Below are 23,373 nucleotides of genomic sequence, written 5' to 3'. Positions count from 1 at the left end.
ATCGAAATTGAAAGTGCACATTTTACTGTGGCGAATTTTTAATAAATACGCATAGGGATACGCCATTTTTGAGTAAACACACACTTTGTTGACTCTGAAAGAGACCTTGTGTTTGATGCTGTTAATTTATGAACCCAGTGGTAATAAATAATTACAACGGGCCACCAAATAGATCCAGAATAGAGGTACAATATCGCTTTATGATTATTAAGTCTTGACTATTGAAATAAATGACGGCGTCGCGGCAGTGTGTTTGTCTTAATGCTTATATTGTTTAACCTGTCAAGATAAAAAAGTTTTTTTAACGTTTACACATATTAAATTTAAACAAAAGCCGTTAATTGAATGGTGCTTCATATAAAATCACTGATAATAACGAATCTACGAAGATCGATTACAAGTACATTCGTACAATTAGTGCGAAATCGAAAGTAGATGGAAGATCTCAGGTTTGTTTGTAGCTAGAGTAATAAAACATAATATAAGTACTAGTTTTAATTGATTCCACCATTTAAGAGTATTTATTCCTTCTTTAATATGTTAAGATTTTATTCATAATCATTTGCATGAAAAACAAAACACAGAGTAATAGACAACCTTCCAGCTATATTTTACTGTTCAATAGAATCCTGTAACAGATCAGAAGTGGCAAAATATCCAGACGACAACATTTTATGAATGGTACAATACATATTTTGCTTGTGTTGCATCAAATTTAGTTTTAGCTCTCTTTACCTTGAACAAATATTGATATGTACATAAGCAACTTGTTTTTGATGAGCTCCAGAACAGAAGGGTTCAGTCCACTCGCCGATAACGGGCTAGTATACAATAAATGCATGCATGTAAATAAATAAAGCACAACTAGAGACTGAAATAAGTATCACCTTCAGGCTTGAATGATATTTCATCTGCATTTAATCTGCACAAGATTTTATCTTTGTGTTTGGAACTAACTGATTTTGCTGTTAGTATTTGTTTGCATGTGCTTTCGCCATTAGCGGGCTAGTTTGTCAATAACGAGTCACGTGATGTAAAGATTGTGGGTTTTTTCTCAAAGTCGATTTTACCTGTCCGAACTGTCAAAACGTAAACAGTGATTGTCATTGCCGTCATGTAAGAATTAAATACTTATATTCTATTATATAAAAATTGATTCTGGGCATAATTATTAAGACAAAGTTAATGAAATATTATGCTTGTTTTTAAGCAGATGTATAATGTCAATAAAATATTTGAAGGTCAACAAAATATAGGTCTGTATAGATACATGTATTTATATTCTGAGAACAAAGATTACTACTTGTAATCAACAGAAAAAAAATACCAAAAAAAAAGCGACTTCAATTAACATTTTAAATGCTAAGCCTCATCAATACTGACTAGATTAAACAGAGATCACACATATCTATATCCTGAGGTAAAAGATTACTACTTGTAATCAACATACAAAATAAAAGAAATAAATGATCGGAATTAACATTATATGATGAACCTACTTAAAACTGACTAAATAATCAACAGAGATCAAACACTACTGCTTGCAATATAAAACAAATGAAAGAAATACTCCGAGTAGCTATAGCACAAGTTCCATGGCCGTCCCCTCAGGGATACTTTTGAGAAGTTCTGAAAGTTTATTATATTGTGCCTCAATATAAGAATGTATGATAATGTTATTACATGAAGCACTACACCCCCTCTTTCTTCCTTTATTGTCGGCCAAGAAGGAAAGCTTGGGACAGGTTTTCCAGTCACCTCAGCTACTATCTGTCCACTCGCCATCAAAGACCGGAAAAATCCTGCCAACTTTCTGGGGACATGGCCAATGAGTAGACCGGAACACATGGTATCCCTTAATAACAGAGTTTTTAAAAACCAATTCCTTTTTTGTTGGTGCCGAAACCATGGAATCATCTGGGTTCTGTAATGAAATGGACACAAATTTATAGAGCGAACAATACTTACATTATTATGCATATTTACAAAGGTTTTATGAAAGTGCAATAACACAAGTTATTAAAATATGTACACGGCTAGCCACTTGTACTTTTTTTTATTTTACATGTAATTTTAAGATATGGTTTAATTATTCTGACGATAGTGCATAGTTATAATATGTTTTCTAATGAAAATGAAATAAAGTCGATGGCACGTATGAGTTTGTGTTTTATAATTATTATGTCTAATTATAGTGTATTTTAAATGAGCGATTTTGACCCATAAATTTGACCCTTGACCTTGTAGGATGACCTTGACCTTTCACCATTCAAAATGTGCAGCTCCATGAGATGCATGCATGCCAAATATGAAGTTGATATCTTCAATATTGCAAAAGTTCTGGCCAATGATAAAGTTTGACGAAAAACAACAAACAAACAACAAACCAACATACAGGGCAAAAACAATATGTCCTCCAGTATAGACTGGGGCACATATTAATATTCAATTCATATCAAGAAGTTTGAAACAAACATTCACATTTTAAGACTCCTATCCCATGGTCATACAAGATACAAGAAACTTTTTTTTTATAAACAGTTAACATTAGCTATCAAAGCCTTTTTCAAACAATTGGTAATTTGCAATTAAACGTGTCTGTGAAAGTCATATACTAGTATGCCAGAACATGTCAAAATATAACGTCGTGAAATAATTGAAATCTATATGAAATACAGAACAGCTCTAATTAGTAGGCCTAGTGTTCAACCTACATTCTGTACTTCAAACACTTTTGAGACGACCCCTCTTGTCATTAAATTGACGACTCGCTTTTGGCAAAATTAGGTCAATTTACTTTCATGTCAGCAGGCCATTAAACATGCAAATGATCAGGGAAATAATATGATGGAGGAAAGTGCATACCCTGACCATGCTTTTAAGCAAAAAGACGCTGTGTTTGCATTTCATCTACCAAGATCAATAAACGTTCATTGTCAACAAACATTTTCAGTCTGCAAAAGTCCAAATAAAAAACCTCAACGAGTGGTGCATTATAATTTTAAAAGGCATGGATTAAATAAGATTTCCACTCTATTGAATATTTTTTTATTCGTTCAGGGCTTCGGTTCGTTATCAGCGAGTGGACTGTATGTGTATTAGTATAAAATTGAAAGCAATGGGTACTAGTACAGTTTAGAAAATTATAAAAAGGGTTCTGGTCACAATGTTTATTTTCCTGTTTTTGTGAAGCGGCCTTGGCCCCCAATTTTGTGAAAAAACAGAGTCTTGAACTGTTCGAAATTGTGAACCAATGAGTCCCGAACTTTCTAAAATTGTGAAAATTTGAGCCACGAACTTTTTGAAATTGTGAAAATTTGATTTGCGAATTTCCCAAAATTGTGAAAAACGGCTATTCTCACAGAAGGGAAAAATATCCTGGGTCAGCATTAAATTGTTACACTGATGCTCAGAAAAACCCATACAAATCTCCAGCTCGCTATTAAACACCAGAGAAGCGGTATAAAATGTCTACTTTTCAGTTGTACACTGGTGTGTAAACAGCAGAAAACTAAAAAGTTTATTTCAAAATATTTAAGTTTAAATTTTAATATTTTCCGATATAATTTGGCATACATTTACTTTAGTATACAAACAATATGTATGTGTAATTTGTAAGTTAAATAGTTATTGACTTACAGAAAACAGTTTTTTGTTGTCTGCTTGAAATTCAAATTTCCATGTAAATGCTAAGCACCGCCCATTTGAAAGGTTATGAACTTCTCTCAGCCAATAGCTAGCGGATGATTCAAATCAAGTTAACATGTAAATACAGATTCAACACTATACCAAATTGCTGTCTGCTCAAACACGTGTTTCTGTTTATAAACACTCTAATGTTATCAGCAAATCACTGACAGATAAACCCAGCCCACTGGTTAATGAAGGTTAACATTTTACCACCGCAAAATCAAGCAAGTGAAATCCGGCTTTTAAGCTGATGGTTATGTGGTAAAATAAAACCTTACCTGTGACCCTGTATACTTTAAGCATATGACCTGTACATAAATAATTTGTGTACATGAAATATGCTCATAGTATGCGGAGCACCAGCCTATAGTTCGAACGAGGAAAATCATATAGATGGGAGTTGTATTATCACAATAACGACCTTAGACTACACTGTGTCAGAATTTTTGTTTTGACCAGTTACAGTTTGCTTGATGGGACACAATTTTTGGAACTATGTACACTTTTGATATTTCCACAAGCCAAACAAAACAAACAATGTCTTATATGTTTGTTATAATGGGGCCATAAAAAAAGCCGTTTGCCGTTTTGAAACTTCGCTGTAATCAAACATACAAAAATAAATAAGTATTATATAAAAGTAGTAAGTATACAGTTTTATGCACCGGTATATTCATACCTTGTTCACGTGGACGCAGGTCCTGTTATAAAATTGCATGGTCACCATCAAAACATTGAGCTAGTGATCATTTTATATTTCAAGACATTTTAATATTTTTTCTGTATTTCAATTAACATTTATATGAATACTTAAATAAATCTTACATATGTATCATTCAATATAAATTGTATGTTAATGGATAATATATATATATATATATATATATATATATATATATGTAGTGTATCTGTCTTGTTAGCTGAAGATATACCAGATTATTATTAGAATTGTGTCAGTCTATTTGCTGTAGTCCATTTTATATTAGATTTCAAACTTAGATAACTTTTATATCTTTATCATTCAATATAAATTGCCTGTATATGGTTATATTTAAATTGTATTTGTTATATTTAGTGAAGGTTATTGAAACTTAGCAATTCATAATTTTATTTATAGTTAATTATATAAATAATTGTTTGTTTCAGCACACTTTTCATCTTTAGTTATTGTGTTTCAATTATTTCAGAATATTGTTTTAAGTGTTTAATTCACGTTGAAAACTATGGCGGGTAATGTTCCTGTATATGATGATGAAGGAGATCCTGCTGCTGGTTCAGAGGGAGCTGATTTTCTTGTTCACACAGATGAAACAGGTTTGTACAAGTCTTTCAACTATCAACTTAGTCTATACTAACTATTGAAGGTAACCTATTAACGACAATTGCTTATTACAACAAGACATTTGCCTAGTGAAAAGTGATCATCACGCCCATTTGCAAAGGTTATTTATTTTTCACTTTTATTAGTTAAAATAGCAATTAGCAAATGATATTTGGGTAAAAATTGGAAAAAAGCAACAACATAGTTATGATGTAATTTCTTGTTGACATAAGGAAAAAGATCACTAGACTTCCTAAATAGCAATTGACAAATGCCGTGTCTCAGTTAGCACAAACATCAATAAGATGAAGTTTATTTAGAAGTGCTTTTCCTTAATATGCACTAAAAAAAACCATTTATTTTAACTGTGTTCATAAGCTTTCAAAATATTCACACAAATAATAATGACGAGACAGTCATATGCAATCTATCAAAATAGAAGCAGCCTTAAATTTCATGGACCCACTTTTATTACGCTGCATTTATTAGTGAGCCTTGTGATTTAAAAAATGAGTGTCTTTCTAGTGAAATTGTCTTTATACCAGATTCGAGCGGCTATGAGGATACATTCAATATGATAACAGCATTAATAGACCTATTTGCGTATTAACGACAAGTACTAAAATTAAGAGTAGGCGAGGTTACTTAACATTAAAAATAATATATACAATAAGTAATATCAATCAATAATAAACAGCAGTTGATGAATATTTAACATACAAAATGTTAAAGAGGACTATTCATACTTATCAATGCATGTTCAGTAAATGTATACATACATGTACTTGTCGCACAAAACTATAATGAGGGGCTAATAAGAACTAAATTTAAGAACAATAACACTGAGAAAAACAGGAGACGCTGAGTAATAAACATGGTAAAGTGCATTGTATTCCTTTAAAATTTATAATTTAATGAACTACAGAAGATAATAATTAGCATAAATGTTTTAGAATCTTATGAAAGAAAATTTACGCGTTTATTTCCCTGTTTATTTATTTAAACAATTTAACCATTTTTGTGCAATTTAAACTTGGCCTTCACATACCAGGAAGATATTTACAACACCAATGAACAGATCAATTATCAATAAGGTGCATTGACTTAGGAGTTCTTTATATTAATTACTTACAATTAGTGTGTACACATTACTTTTTATAGTTATGCAAGTACACATTTTGATCAGAGTTGATCCAAATGAGACATAATAATTTTTTCATGAAACATTTAATAAAAAATTGTTAACAGAAATTGTCAATATGAAAAGAAAACTCTGTATTAGCTGTTGATATAAACCTTTAAGAGGTCAATTTTCAGTTTTGGTCAAGGAGTATGACAGTAAGGATGCAGCCATCCTCAAGCTGTTCTTTCATAAAGAACTCAAAGAGATTTCGCTGGTTGGGTTGATAAATTGTGATCCCCCCAAAGGTCCTGGCCTGAAGCTCCTAATTCGAAGCATAAAGACGAAAAGGGCAAAAGTTGATCCACTGATAAAGGGTAGTGTTTTTTATTATAACTGTTTTAGATATGTCCAAAGTAAAAAAATGGATTGCCCCTTATCCAATGTGGTAACAATTGCAGCAATTTTTAATATGGGAGTTGAAGACCTTCATGACAACCGATAAAAAATTTCATGTAATTAATGATAAATCCAAACTATGACAGTGAAGCAGTACTTGAGCACAGTCACCTGACTGGAAACATCCTAAGCATGATACAGCTCTATATATTGGGACACTAAATGTTGGGACACACCTCTGTATTGTATGTGTTATGTAATTAAGCACACAGGAATCTGCAGCAAGAATACCATGTAAAGGTTTACTGCACTTAATATACAACTTTCTTTTCATTGTTGTGAAAAATTCTTGTATCAACAATAAAAATAAGAGATTATAAATGATCAAATTTATAAATTGAACACTTGTAAATGTATAGACTACAGTTGTCAATACTGAGAAAAACATTTATTAAAAATCAGAATATCACCTAGATCATAACTCACATGTTTGTTTGTTAAACAGATCTGGATAATAAACTGAAAATGATTGAAGAAAGGGAAGTAACTGTACCAAGTGATGCCTTTGCAAAGTTGGCAGAGCACATGCGTTCAGAGGAGAAACGACAGATTGATGCTCAACAAAAAGAACTTGTCTTGTATCGTCCAGACTTTGTTAAGAAAATTGTAAACATTTTTTTCTGGCCAGGGAATGAAAAGACAGTAATTAAATTGAAGGTAAGATTTGTGTGCATGTTTAGAAAAAGAGTTTAAATTACAAATTTCCAAAAAATGAACAAAATCTTCAAGTGTAATTAGAAGTTGATTGTTCAACAATCTAAGTTTAAACATCTGATGTAAGCAACAATAAAGCTAAATTACTGTAGGTAATAAAAATATTTTCTTTTCAGTTTACATATCATTTAGCTTCTACAGCTATTCAATTGATTGTTTGTACCTGTACTTCATATATTTAACTGAAATCAGCAACATGTCTCATTAGTCATCATGTACTTATCACTAATCACTGTTCATAAATTTGACCAGCATTTAAGCAGGATTATGGCCTTTTTGTACTTAGAAATTACATGTTTAATCTTGTTTAAGTCTATACTTTTGTATAAAGTCCATAATTCAATTTTTCAACTAAAACCTCATGTCTTATGATCAATGACAAAGTGACGTGTTCTGAGACAACTTTTGTATTGTTAATCATAGGCAGAATATCTATACATTTAATGCAGATTGTTCCATAATTAAAGAAGTTAAATATATTGATTATTAATTACAACTTAAATAAACATCAAAGTATGTCATCCTTTTCAAAGAGAGACGTTAGTAAATAAAAAAGCTATCTGACAAAATGCCAGTATTGCTCTCATCAAGTGGAACTCTAAATTATGAAGATTATGGAATTACCGCGGTAATGCATGCTTTTTCTGACTTTTGATTAGTTGCTTTAATTAGAAACAATTTTACCATGTTTGGAAATGTACTATGCACATTTTTCTGTGATGCACCTTTTCTTGATAAAGCAAAATATAAGTTACGTTCTTAGTAATTTAAAACAAATAAAGTATAATCTTGCTCTTGCTACACTCTTTCTTTGCTGATATGCTTTTACATAATATTTTCTTACTATTAATTAGAATTAGCGTTTGCAAATAATGATGCAAGAAAGGTTTAAAAAAAACAGTCCATAGCAGCAAAAAAATGAAGTAAAATCCAGTGTCTGTTCTAAAAATTCAAAAGTAGGGTGGAAATCCCCTCCTTCTCTCTTTGAAAAATAGGGGGAATTTTTCAGAAACAGTTGGACGGGGGGCAATTATCAAATAATTTTTCTATACATTTTAGTTATTATGTTTAATTGTTTTACTTGAAATGTTTTAACATACCGTCAGGTCAGTGAAATACTATAAGACATGAATATAACAGCACTCTTTTCATGGTATTGAACTGACTTTACCAAAAAAAAAATGAGAATATGTTTTCACTATATATTTCTGCATTTTTCAAATAATAAAAAAAAGAACATTAACTGATTGGTCATCCTCTTCTTCAACATCAATATCGTCTTCAATTTTCTGCCGTTTACATCACGAGTCGCCTCAAAATGATTTTATAAATGAATTTCTTGTAAACCCATGTGTGCTTATAAACGAATGTTTAAAATTTTATTAACCTGCGTATCCGATATTTAATTCGCTTTGACATTCTGTGTTCCTGTCAAATACGCGAAGAAGAGTTAAGTGTGTTATAACTGCCAGATTTAAGTAGCTTATGAAGTACCTTACAGCGGGAGCTAGGCATCATCGAGACTGGCGGAACACGAAACAGAAGTGCACCAAGCTACCAGGCTGAAGATAGAAATCCTTCTGTTGCAGGCAGCGGTCAGTTTTCTGATCTTAAGGTCAGCTTTTCTTCAGTATTTTAAATTAAATATCTTTCTTAACACTGAAACGCACGTGTTTAAAACTTTTTTTTTAATTTGCAGACTTCCTTTTCCATTGCTGACTCGAGTACTTTTGAAGGAAGCATATCACGGGAGCTGCCAACTCAAGGAAAACCGCGCGATGCTTATGACGAGCGTATGGACTGGAAGGTATTGCAGTTCACTGACAATCCTTGAAAAGTCAAGATTGAAAATGAAAAAACAATTGCGGGGAAATTAATGCTTTTAATGTTACTTTGTAGTTATAAGCCCCAGATTAATGTTCATTAATATTACTCCACAATCAAATATTAAGGTCAAAAGTCTAGCTCTAAAGTCAATATCTTTATTTCCGGGTCTGTGACTTTTAAAACCTATTAATATGCTTCCCAAAAGGGAGGAGCGTTTAGGCACCCGTTTGTTCGTCCGTCCGAATTCTATTTTTTTTAATTGTGTGTGCATGGGTCTGAAACCGAGCACCATCCCATTTGGGCGAACGTGTGCATCCTTCTCAGGTCACCTTCGTTTCCGCGTGACATATCATAAAATCACCTGAATATGTTGAAACTTAATACTTTATCAATATATGATGTAAATGGGCATCGTTGCCAGGTGGTTCCGGTCCAATCATGTTTCTGGAATTTATTGCCCTTCGATTATAAAACTGCCATGTGATTATGTTGTACAGGTACCAGGATATAATGTTCCCAAGTAAATAAAAGATTATATGCACTTTCTCTTACGATAGACATCCATATATTTTCAGGTTGTTCGTCTTCAATATATTTTTTCAGGCATTCATCGCTTGTTGGAAAATAATATGAATCATTATATTAATGTTTCGTTTCTGTGTCAGACACTTATGGTTTGCGCTCTGTGTGTCCGTCTGTCAGTCAGTCTGTCAGTATGTCACACTTTTCTGGATCCTGCGATAACTTTAAAAGTTCTTCATATTTTTTCATAAAACTTGAAATATGGACAGATGGCAATATCGAGATAATGCACATCATTTCATTTTGTTCCAACGTCAAAAATTCTAGTTGCTATGGCAACAACAAAAAAATCTGACAATGGTGGAGTTTCACCGGTAGGGGACCATATTGCTTGATAAAAGTCTTGTTATACATGTATTAGCTATTATACACTTGTGTAAGCTGGTCATATTTAATTAATGTAATGTACGCCCAGTCCAACCCCTGACTTATGCCTTTCGGGGGCATATATCGCATACTTTGGCACGCGATGCTTTGTTATATTAAGATTTGTAAGTCACTGTTATACTACCCGTACGTTTATTGTCGCTGCTTCGTTCGTCTGGTGGAATGCTTATTGCTTAAGCGATTTACTTAAGTGTTTTGTTTTGTTTTGAATGCTCTATTTGTTCTGTTAATGATTCAGTCTTTATTAAAATTAACCTCAGCTACTCCAGTAAAGGTTAAGTATTTTTTCCCCTACCGGTTTCACCAGAGGGGACTTATGGTTTGCGCTCTGTGTGTCCGTGACTCCGTAACACTTTTCTGGATCCTGCGATAACTTTAAAAGTTCTTCATATTTTTCATGAAACTTGAAACATGGATAGATGGCAATATGGAAATTATGCACGTTATTTCATTTTGTTCCTACGTCAAAAAGTTTGGTCTATGGCAACAAATAGACTAGAAATACTGCTGAAAACGGTGGTTTTCTGGATCCTGCGATAACTTAAAAAGTTCTTCATATTTTTTCATGAAACTTGAAACATGGATAGATGGCCATATGGAAATTATGCACGTCATTTCATTGTGTTCCTACGTCAAAAATTCTGGTTGCTATTGCAACAAATATATATAAAAAAATCTGACAATGGTGAAGCCGGTAGGGGACATATATTGATTGGCAATAGTCTTGATATAACTTGATTGTTTTTAATGATGGTCACTTACTACTTATCAGATGTATTATCATACACCGTTATTCCTTTAAAATAAGTATTGCACTTTTCTAGTTTTATAATCATTTGCATTTAAAATCAATTTTTTTACCACAATCTAACTCAATGAATTGTTTTATCCCTTCATTAAATGTTGCTTATGTCCCAAAAATGTATTTTTTGTGTTTTATTTTTGTTTTTCGTACCAAAAGAATCGTCATGGTACTTTCTATATTTGACAATTTTATTTTGTCATTTCAGAGTCGTCCACAATCATGCTTGATAGATAATAATATAGTTCAGCATCACATTCAAGGTTGGAAACAAGGGCATGATATTGGTCAAAATAATGGAAGCACCCAAGTTCATGACTCCAGATGTGTCAAAGAATTACATTTCGATGATCTTGCTATAACCACTGAGGTTAAAAAACTGCAAGCAGAGAAGTTTAAATGGGGTGCCGTTGCTCAGCAGTTTACCTTAAACACCAATTTGAAAGTAAAAATTTTCAAAGGCGACATTACCAAGTCTGTTAACGATGCACTGGTGTGTGGCATTGGAACAGATACGCAGTTTAGTGGATTGGTAGCTGACGCGTTGAAAGCTGCAGGTGGATTTGACTTTAAAAAGGCTGTTTCTAAAACAATCACAAGTTCAAAAACAGGAAAACCTGGTAAGGTAATAAAGTGCGTGTCTGGGAAGTTAAAAGTAAACTGGGTCATCTTTGTTGTATGTGATAAGCTGAATGATATCGATACAAAGCAACTTGCCATGTACAGAGAATGTGTCTACAATTTAATGAAAAGGGCCAACGAATGGTACATACCGAAGATTGCAATCCCATTATTTAAAACGGGTAAGAAATTTTATTTTATTTCCCCTTATGTTTTCGTCTATTCTCACTTGTCGTGAACATAAGACAACATATGCTAAGCCGTTGGACAAAATTTCGTGACACTTTACTGAAATAATGATGGGATGACATAATTTCTTTTTTTACCTTGTTCTAGGCCGCTAGATATATAGGTTAAATATCTCTTAAAATCTGAACATAAATTTAAAAACTGAAAATTTCAAAACTATTTTCTTGAACCACAAGACCCAGATTTGTATTTTGCAAGATACATCGTTTTCGTCTTGACCAAAGCTTGTTGAAATTACTTTCCTGTGCAAACAATTGAGCACATACTTGGGGTCTCATTCGTATACACCTCGGGTTAAAACGGGCCACGTTGCAGCGGTCATTTAAAACTTCAAGCAAAAAATATTTTGTGTTTATCCGATATGTATTTAGGTGTAACTGCTAGAAGGCAACATTGTAAAGTTGTCCCCAATAAAACAATTTAAACCATGTCCATTGTAATAATACTGGCCGAATCGACAGTTTTAATATAGAAAAAACAAATAACTTTTCACAATTGTTTTACACCACTATTTCTAAAAGTTCATTATTAAATATGCAACATCGTAAAGTTCTCTTCCACGTGGGTTTTAGATATCGTGCCTCTTGGTCAAAACTGGTCATTCCCCGGCGATAACTTTCATATGATTGGCTTTTGTTGTTCACATATAATCGTCGATATACTATATTGGGAAGATTGTTATCCAGTGTTCGGATTATTTTTGTAGAAAATTTGCAGACCAATGAGAACAACATCCAGAAGTGTGGGATTGCATTCATACGGGCTCTTGATAATTTCGTAGACGACATAGAAGGGAAACACGTTAATGTGAAGGAAATCCATCTTGTAAATACTAGTGACCTCGTTACAAGCACACTTGTAAAAGTATTCGATGCCGCTAGCAAACATTACAGCCACGATGCTTGTAAAGCGGCTAAAGAAAAACAGAAATACTTTGAACATGGTAACTACATAAATTAACATCGATGAAATCGTTAAAATAAGCACGTCAAGTCATCTATCAATATTTGTCACAAAATACAATAAATACATAAATACACATGTGCACTTAAGTTATGAATTTCCAACTATTAAAGGAACTGAACCCCCCAGCGATGTAAGTTGTGGGGACGATCAGCGATGCGTAATTAACAGTGATGGCGCACGTGGTTTCGCACGTGTTAGCGCGAATGGTGGAGCTAGATGTATGTTTACGTTGGATCACGAGACAGAGGCTACCCATGAACAGGTACTGTCTTCTTCGACACAATCGTCCGTTGATTCTTTGTTTCAGACTGAATAAGTATTTTTAAACATCTATCCCTTTTGTTGAAAAGTTCGTATTGTTTTACCTTTACCTGACAATTGGTTATTATGTTTTCAATCATATATACCCGCTGGTATGTTTTAATTTCTGCATTTTGTTACATTTGTGTAACATCATGCGCGTGGTATCTTAGACGGTACACGTTGCAGAAAATACAGAAGTGGGAAGATGATTAGCATAATAAAAATTGCAAATTGTTTTCAAAGATCGACATAATTTGCTATATTTTAAGTAAAGAAGTTTTCAGCAAAATATTTTATATTCGATTAAAACGAAAACCAATAATTAAACGCAGTGACATTTAAATATACAATTTGTATGGCATCGTCGCCTAATCTACTAGTCTTAAGATCACATCGGCATAGCATTAAATAATGTATGTTTTGTATTAGATTGGACGTGAATGGCCAAGAGAGCGTCCACCAGTTATGTTTGCGGGTATATCAAAGCGGTATGTAAATGAATGGATAAATAGCGTATTTTGACTTTTTCAGAAAATGTTATTTATATAAAAATGCTTTCGTGTAAAATATAGGATTAAAGTCGCATAAATGATAACAAATGAAAAGAATAACTGCACATTTAAACAACACAAATTTTGTAATTTTCGGATAACCAAATGGACCGCAGAATGGCTGTTCACCTACTTAATTTAAATTCCAGGATCTTGTTAAAATGTTTAATTGAACATTTATTTAACATCAAATCTAGTAATAATTTTCGTACACATTGTGTTTTTAATGATTATTTTTACGATATCGCTTTAAGGCTAAGGCATATGGTAAAAGCGCGATGTCATGTCACTTGTGTGTGTTTACCCTTGCAGTCAATCTCTGTTGGTCTGTCCCAATTTAGTTTTCTAAGTTTGTGGAGTTAAATACATCGAACGATAAAATGTATTCCCTTACATTCTGGTATGCCACCACCGCGAAGTTTGAATTTGTTGCATCACCCGTGATTAACTTATTCCTGAGTTATTTTCCCTTGAACGTAACTGACAGAGCGGTACAATTTATAATCGTTGTTTGTGATTAAGCTATGGTCTGTATTTTTAGTTAGTTGTAAATTTGGTTCATGCTTGGTATGTTAATAATTTCATATGTTGAGCCACTTGATTGGGAATACTTGTTAATATCTTAGCGTGAATGAGCAATTAGAATGTACCTTATTATTTGCTCATATTTCTTATAACTTTTACTTTAACGTTTAAACTTCTAACAGTGAACAATGCAAGCAGATTGTATTGAATGCTCTGGGACTGAAAACATGGACTGAGGTGGAAGATTCCTACGATCAGGCAGACAACATGCTCCAGTACACTGGTGAGAATATCATGGGTCCGGCTGATATTGTTATCGTATTGTAATGTGACTTTTTATGCCCCCGAGGGCATATAGTGATCACACTGTCCGTCCGTCTGTCCGTCTGTCTGTCCGTCACTTTTTGCGTTTAAGTTTCGAAAAAAGCTCATAACGTCTATGTCGCTTAAATTTAGATGTAACCTTCATACATGTATTTGGTATGCATGTGTATATGGACAAGGCCTTTCCATACGCACACACATATTGACCTCTTTCACCTTGACCTTGAACTTAGGGTCCGCGTTTAGGTTTCGAAATCTGCGTTTAGGTTTTGAAAAATGCTCATAACGTCTATGTCGCTTCAGATGTAACCTTCATATTTGGTATGCATGTGTATATGAACAAGGCCTTTCCATACCCACACAAATGTTCACCCATTTGACCTTGACATTGAACTTATGGTCCGCTTTTAGGTTTCAAAATCTGCGTGTAGGTTTCGAAAAATGTTCATAACTTCTATGAAAGCGTTTTCGGGGTATATGTCGACCTATGGAAATAGCTCTTGTTTTTATCTCGCAAGTGAGAAACCTTGCAGATAAGATTATGTCATAGCATATTAATATACAGGAGGTAAGGAAACATTATCTAACAATATCTAAATGAAAAATATCCTTTGGGTTGAGGAGAAAATGATCTTTACTGTGATTGATTTGTTTGATTATTGATACAAATAAAAATGAAGAGGATAAATTGGAAAAAGCTTGTATATTTACATAAAAACTTCAAATTATTCACTGATATAAACAAGTTTTAGATTAACTTAAACTAAAAATGTTAGTAAAACGATCTGCTTGCAGATGATGTTTCAACATCAGAAGGACGTATACATTTTTTGGCACGCGCTCTCGAACTGGCAAAGATGGGCAAAACAAAATGGACTGTGCATATCACAGTAAAAAGAAATGGCGTGGAAGTACCGGTTGATAAGCAATTGATAGGCAAACATTCGAGTCAAATAATAAAGGAAATGAAAAAGAAACCTTAATGCATACACTTATATAAATTGGCCGCCATCCATTCTGAATTCTGCAAGACGCAAATCTAAATAAAATTTTTATCTATTGTAAACTCACAAATTGTTAAATAATTGCAATTTTCCTACAGTTATTTTAGGCGTCCAAATATGATGAGTTTTACTGATGGCATATGAACAATGTGAAATTATAATGATGTGTATTGTCATAAAGTAGAAATCTGAAAGAGGTGAACTGATATTGACTAAGAGACAAGCACTTGGCGATATATTCTACATTTCACATTTCTAAGCGTCGAACCAGAAAGAATTATATGCCAGAATAAAACTTAAAGATTTATTTATTTTTAGACTAAGTGTGCATGAAATCAGAGTTGTATTTATAATGGATAAATGATGAGATACAACTAACATGTATATTTTACTATGCCCGCAAATGTGATTTTTCTGTACATCAATTTTTTGTTGTTGAACGGATTCAAATTCTACTTCAAAGTTATGACTTAATCGTGGACCGGTAGATGGAAAAAACTATTATAAGAAAACAGTTAAGTTTGTAAAAACATCACTAATTTACATAGATATGTTTTGTAGTCGATGCTATAGTATTTTTGCAAGTGTGTATTCTCAATGGCATTATATTTGTTAAAGAATATTAAAGCAGGGCGAATTTTTACTTGATCTGTAAATACTTTACAGGGACCACTATTTAAAGAGTATCCCTTATTGATGCCAAATAATGTGTTCTTAATTTTACACCTACAAGGTAGCAAAAACGTTATGTAAATACACATTTTGGGCAGCCTTCATAACTTACGTTCACACTTCTTGTTTGTTATTACTTTTAAGGATTTTCATTACTCAAAGTGTTATGTTCATACGAATTAAGGTATGAGTAAGTCTAGCTTCCTCTATGCTATTGTAATATAAGATATCATTTTGTTAAGTCACCATGTCTGCTCAATATCTCCTATACCCTTTGCTGGATTTTCACGATTGCCTGGATTGCCTCACATGTAAAGAGCATTGAGAAACATAGCATAAAGCACGAGCCAGTCATGCCGGTTCAAGGTCAATGTCCTTTTTAAAGGCCAATTGTATTTAGTCTCATTTTTTTATTCCCGCCATTTCTCCTTTACACCAACTTGACTAAATTATGAAGACACAAAACAGTCACACAGGCTTAAGGTCAAGACAATACTGCATGTCTCAAGCGTGAGCCTCTATATTAGCGTCTAGTCCATATATTTATACCCATTCAATGATTTTCATTAAACACGCCTTCATGGTTAAGGTCATTAGAACGACGTACAGAAGGCATGAGTACGTTATGCCGGCTCAAGGTCGAAATTCATGTTCGTGTCAGCTCTATACATCCAATACCCATCGAAGGATTTTTTAAACTTGGCTGCATTGTTAATTCATTGATGCGATGCGCAGAAAGGACGATTCAGTCTCACGGGTTTTGCTAACTCGTGGAAGTGAATACTTTAGCGTTCATTTTCTTTGAAGCATGCTTCATATCTTCTGTACCCATTGAACGACTTTTTTTAAAAGATTATGTTATTCAAAAGATGTATAGAAGTGAGCAAATAACGTTGGTTGAAAATCAAGGTAACCACTTCGAAGTCCAAAACAATATTGAATAGAGATATTACTGTAGTCTCATGGATTGGAATGTCTTGTTGGTTGTACAAATTGTTGAGCTGTTGTGTTTTTAAGTGTATTAAATTGAAGATGTAGCTGTGATCTTTTTACATGCTTTGAATAAAACTGTATTATACAGAAATTGTGTCGATATATAATATAAATATTTATGATTACTGTTCTATTGTCGCTTTTTGTATTGTAGGGGTTCTTTTGATTAAAATGTACATTAAGTCAAATTACTTAATATCGACACAACTATTGAGTTCTACTGAAGAAGCATTCTCATAAAAGCGTCGCTTTATTGAACATGATATTAGTATGAGAAATTAAAACACGCGGCTGAATATTTTTATGAAAAACCAATATAGCTCATCAATATCAACCTAGCCATTATGCATCAATTGAATTCGCTACCGTTACCAAACGTTGACTAAACTCATGCAAAACGTGCCTGAAAACGTGCACGAACAAACCCGAGTGTATGAAACAATCAAGGCGTGTAATGAAGGCTAATGGAGTTCACATGCCAGGTTAATGGTGTCAAAGTAAGCTATAATCTATGTATCTAAATAATCGATTAAGTACTAACATTCAAGTACGTGTCTTGCCCCATACAAAGGATTGTTAAATCAACACCAATTAAGAAAGATCGCGCAAATAATGATATATGTTTGCCTTAGGATTGATTGTGGGTTAAAGTCGAGGTTTTTCTCTCATTCTTAACATGTAACAGACGACATAACCCTCTTTCGCTATCTCAAGAACACATGAGGCCTATCGAAAAATCACTTTTTAGCTTATCTTTTTTTGAAAAAAAAGAACTATTCGCCTTTTGTCTTCACCTGAGCGTCGGCGTCCGGTTACGTTTTGTGTTTAAGTCCACTTTTCTCATAAAGTATCAAAGCTATTGCATTCAAACTTGGTATACTTACTAACTATCACAAGGGGACTGGGCAGTCAAAGTAAGATAACTCTGGTTGGCATTTTGACAGAATTATGTGCCCTTTTTATGCTTAGAAAATTAAACATGTTTTTAAGTTTTGTGTTTAGGTCCACTTTATTCCTAAAGTATCAAAGCTTTTGCATTCATACTTGCAATATTTACTAACTATCATAAGTGGACTATGCAGGCAAAGTAATGTAACTCTGACTGGCAATTTTAAGAATGATTTCCCCTTTATACTTAAATTTTTTAAAGTTTCGTTACGTTTTGTGTTTTGGTCCACTTTTCTCTTAAATTATCATAGCTATTTCTTTCAGACTTGGAACACTCGCTAACTAGCATAAGGGGACTGTACAGGACATGTTGCATAACTCTGGTTGGCATTTTGACGGTATTATGGCCCTTTTATACTTAGTTACTTGGAATATTTGGTAAAATTGTGTGTTTAGATCCACTTTAATTTTAAATTAGCAAGGCTATTGCTTTCAAACTTCGAATACTTTCATACTATCATTAGGGTACCGTACCTGGCAAGTTGAATTTGACCCTGATCTTTGAATGACCTTGACAATTAAGGTCAAATTATTTAATTTTGCTAAAATTCCTATTACTTTATTTATGATCAGGTTTGATTTATACTTTGACAAATCCACACTTACCTGACCTACCACAATAGACTCAACCCAAACCATCCCCCACGCCCCACCCCACAATCCCCACCTAAAAAAAATCAATGTTTACGCCCCCCCCCCGACCCCACCACCGAGCCCAACCCCCCAAAAAATAATTATTATTTTTGAAACATGATTACAAAAACACAAATATTTATTTTTATTATATTATTTTTGCAAGACCGTCCAAACATCCCCCTTTATTTTCTTTTTTTCTTATTTTGGAAATAATGTAATAATTGACCACAACCCCACACTATTCACCCTATTCCCCCCTCACCCATCCCTCCTTGTTGATTGAAGTAGTGAGGTAGGTCCCTTCACCTTTAAAAAGAAACACAATAGATGAGCGGTCTGCACCCGCTAGGCGGTGCTCTTGACTGACTAGTCATCTTGAGATCACCGTTTCTCGTGGAAGCTTTTGCTCTAAAAAAAGAAGAATCCAACATGCTCGAAATTGTAACATGATCCATTCTTGCTACGAACATATGACGTAAAATGTCCTTGATGAAGAAAGGGTAAGCAGTACACGCTGCACAAGCATATCAAGTTCACTAAAACAAAGACACATTGAGATCGATAATGGCTTTTTTAATGCCGTATAATAAGCATGCTATTTATCAGTAAACACACGGACAATACTAACCAAACGTTAGATCAATACATGACATCGGGCCATAGTCCAAGCACTAGGTAATGCGTTTTGCCGATGAATATTATTAATAGGTTTTTCTGTAGCATGCATTGAGCTATTGTACTGGTGTTTTCTAATGCTTGCTTTGTGCTTCTATTATTGCTTGTATATGTGACTATGCGTATACATAATTATATCTGATAGTCATCAAGCTTCTAAAGTGGTGCAACATTTTGTTAACACCAGATTGCGATTGTCACCGACATCCACCAAGGAATGGTTGAATCTTAATATATGGAAAATGTTATACATCTTCATTAATGACAAGTAGATTATTGGTTTTAGACAATTGTAAACTGCCGGTCTGGAGCCGCGTGTTTAGTCAATAATATGCAACCTAACGGCAATCGACTGTACTGAGTATTTGGAAACAAAGCTACAGGTAACTTAAGTAATATTACAGTTTGAATTTTGAATGAAACAATATAACAGGATACAGACGTGTAAAGCGTTTAATGCATAATTTTACCTATTATACGTAGAGGGATTTTTGTTCTAATCAAGCTTTATTCTTAACAACACTTCGCTATAAGTACTATGATTTTCTTCTTCAGAAACTGCACTCCTTTTAAATAGAAGGCGCCTATTTGTTAAGATTTTTTATCTATACAAAGATGCACCGATTCTTCATAACACATTAAAAAAGGCCTAAAATTACCCTAAATATTTAAACGATACGCATCATTACAATAAGACTTATACACATGAACAAACAAGTTAACATCCATGTCCGAATTTTTTTTAACTTTGGCCGTCTATGGTTAGGGCCGTCATAGAACGTAGCGGACTGTTCTGACCGGATATCGACCAACGTATTTCGTATTTTAGGGAAATCAATATTCCTATAAATATGCGGTCGATATACATCGACCTCATATCGTTTAACGTCATTTTCCAATAGCATCGGTCCGACATGAATTCATGTCGGTAGCTTTAACGGCTGCAAATTCATATAAAAGCGCAGAATAATCATGCAAAAAATTATTAAACATAAAATATAAACAATATATTATGAATTGCATTAGAAGAATGTATATAAAAACTTACAAGTAATAATATTCCAAGCCTGAAAACACTACCACTGTTCAAATTCCATATTGTGCACTGAGTAAATTGAAAGTTGCATAATGTTACCTCATTGGTCGGTTATAAATCCCTTGTTTCTCAATATATAGTATTCGATTTAGACGAAAATAATAGTTTACGTGGAACGTCATATAAGTTTTCCATTAAAGCTTTGATATTATCGTGTGTGTTTATGAACGTTATTAGTTATGTTATACTTCTTTTTGTATTTCATTTAGAATTATAACGTGTAGCCCTTTTTGTTAACGGTTTTAGCAAAATATTCGCGCCTTAAGACACAGAAAATTGTTAAAGCGACACATTCATTTAAAGGTATAATGTAAACAATATGTAATAAAACCTATATTTTTGGTATTAATAAATTCAATTGACATGTTGAATTCGATACTTGTAAAGGTGTTTATTCTTTAACAAGATGTCGCTGATATTGTCAATTTCAAAAACTGTTAATGTTCTCAATATTGTCCTGGATTAAATAGTTAATGAAAAATCACTTTGCCTAATTAACAAATATATATTTGACGTGTTCTTACTTTATTTTTAAACGTATACACTTTATAAAGTTTGTATACGTTTTGTCCGTTGCATTCAAAACCTTAAATACGTATTAAAACATTGAGGTTTAAGATCATGCTGTCATTTTAACCAGCAATAAATCGTACACAAAAACAAAAGGTTAAAGTTTAATATTGATTAAACTGATATAGCACGAGATCAACGACCAAAAAACGAAACGCTAGTACGCACACAGCCACAAATGCACAGATACACACACGCACTTGCGCACACATCGACAGTCGCACACACGCACATTTTGTGTTAAATGCAATCGTGAGAGACAATCAAGGATTACATTATTTCGCCTCTTTTATTTCTGGTGGAAAATCAAATGGGAGATTCAAGAGATTAGAACTTTTCACGCGCTTAAATTGACGCGGATACAAGCGAAGATATGCTGAATGGTATGTATTCGAAGCATATAGAGAAATTGAAGTTGCAAGTATTTAAAAAAAGTCATTACTTGATGATTATTAGCAATACTAATTAAAACATGTGTAATAAAAATATTATTAAACTTGTCATATGAATATTTCAATATTAGTATATGTGAAGGTCAAACTGATTAATTGGTTAAATACGCAACCGTCACTGGATTCCAACCCCGTCAGAAATAAAGAGTTGTTGCCACTCGACGCATGCCTTTTCTGAGCCCTGGACATATCGACAGGCGGCAGTTTCGATCGGGCGTTTGAATTTTACTTTTAGACTGTTGGCACGAAAACGCTGCAGTACAGATTTCTGTTTTGTGAGAACAACATTGTTTCAATGCCAAAAGTATATGGGAAAAATTGCCGACCGATGTGAACTCTCCGTCGTGGAAATGATGGGCGGTTATTCAGGCAACGGGTCTCCTTGTTTTGATATGCGCGGCTCGGTAGATTTACATAACGTTGTTGCCTTTTTCTATGCAATTAAATTTATTTTCGCCTAATTTTCTGCACGGCGATCGCATAGTTTTTTCAAGGACGCCGTCCGGTACTCCGGCAACTTTTGTCACATGCTTTTAAGCAGCAACAACCGTCGATCATTTTGGAACCCATATATGGAATCTATATTCGTGTTTTTACTTTGTCCCTGTAGTCCCTGTATAATTGACCGTATTCAGAACTCCGCTAATGCTAAAGTACAAACATCGATATCGAAAAAAATCAGTTTGTATTGAACTCCGAATAACTACTATTAAAAGGCGCCAATATAAGAACTTTCAAATCGACCGGCACTCGTTATAATTAGCACAAAATCTTCTTTGTGTATATATGCGCTTATATGGCTACATCAAGAAAATGCGAACACTTTCGCATGATTTATTTTGGCTTAAAATAAACAATAACCATAGGCGGATCCAGCGGGAGGGCGTACGCCCCTCCCCCCTAAAATTGCCAAATGAAAGTCAATTTAATGTTTCACACTTAACTAGATCTAAATCACCCATTTAAACTTGTCAAAGCCTTTAAAATCACTAAAATCATTGGGCTTCGCCCCCACCACACCCCCGTAGACCCCCAAAACTATAAACTATTCACTTTTTGGCATTATAAGAAGGTACTTTGAGGAAAGTATGTAAGGTGTGACATGCTCGAGAAGTGGCTGTCAAAGCCTTCAAAATCATTAAAATTGTGAAGCTTCCGGGGGGCTTCGCTGGACCCCCTTAACGATAAACTATGCACTTGTTTGGCATTATAAGAAGGTACTTTGATGAAAGTATATAAGGCGTGACATGCTCGAGTAGTGGTTGTCGAAGCCTTCAAAATCACTAAAATCGTGGAGTTTACGGGGGGCTTCGCCCTAGCGGCCCCTGGACCCCCAGCAAATCTTTCGATATCCCGCCCCACCACCCTAACCAGAAATCCTGGATCCGCCCCTGATAACTGTATATATTTATTAAAAAAGAGAAATAAGAATAAAAAAATGATATAATGTTTCTTCCAGGTACAGCTGAATGTCGTTACACGTTCGTGATCGCCTTGCCAGAGTCGGTTTTGAAACCAAAATGTAGAGATATGTTCCTGTCAGAAACGCGTCAGACTCACATATCACTCATAATTATTGACGCTCGATTGCTCATTGTCGGCTCGGGTACTACTGTGTAATTTGGAGTTCACCCCTAGCTAGATTCAGCCAGCGTCACGTATCAATGATAAATCAATACATAGAAATAAATCAAAAACACATATTATAATATCAAAACCTGCAAAATAACAATTTAATTAAAATTAAATTGAAGATAATGTGAAAATAAAAAGTGATCCTTAGCAAATTTTGAGTAGTTTATATTTTCCGTACCCGGGGTACATTCAAGTATACTTAAGAGTACCCGGGGTACATTTAAGTAGTACTCGAGCCGACAACGACCAAT

General features: G+C 33.8%; 1 protein-coding gene across 6 annotated transcripts in view; it reads left to right on the top strand.

Annotated features, from left to right (window-relative positions):
• Positions 1-23,373, top strand: part of LOC127858401 (uncharacterized) — a 40,445-nt gene continuing 17,072 nt past the window's right edge. Inside the window, exons 1-13 of one of the 6 annotated variants that reach the window (XM_052395531.1) lie at positions 1-185; positions 1,731-1,849; positions 4,878-5,004; positions 6,329-6,508; positions 7,036-7,247; positions 8,806-8,919; positions 9,004-9,111; positions 11,111-11,705; positions 12,479-12,715; positions 12,849-13,000; positions 13,471-13,529; positions 14,300-14,400; positions 15,237-17,238. In XM_052395531.1, coding sequence (XP_052251491.1) covers positions 4,914-5,004; positions 6,329-6,508; positions 7,036-7,247; positions 8,806-8,919; positions 9,004-9,111; positions 11,111-11,705; positions 12,479-12,715; positions 12,849-13,000; positions 13,471-13,529; positions 14,300-14,400; positions 15,237-15,424 — 2,037 coding nt within the window. In that variant the 5' untranslated portion in view covers positions 1-185; positions 1,731-1,849; positions 4,878-4,913 and the 3' untranslated portion in view covers positions 15,425-17,238. Of the gene's footprint in view, positions 186-211; positions 450-625; positions 682-1,727; positions 1,850-4,877; positions 5,005-6,328; positions 6,509-7,035; positions 7,248-8,805; positions 8,920-9,003; positions 9,112-11,110; positions 11,706-12,478; positions 12,716-12,848; positions 13,001-13,470; positions 13,530-14,299; positions 14,401-15,236; positions 17,239-23,373 lie in introns of those variants that run through there. The other 5 variants (XM_052395530.1, XM_052395532.1, XM_052395528.1 and 2 more) reach the window with 5 other exon arrangements.

The sequence above is a fragment of the Dreissena polymorpha genome, chromosome 14 (assembly GCF_020536995.1).
Source record: "Dreissena polymorpha isolate Duluth1 chromosome 14, UMN_Dpol_1.0, whole genome shotgun sequence".
NCBI lineage: Eukaryota > Metazoa > Mollusca > Bivalvia > Myida > Dreissenidae > Dreissena > Dreissena polymorpha.
The sequence above is the reverse complement of the archived record's forward strand: the minus strand, read 5'-3'. Positions and strand labels throughout refer to the sequence as shown.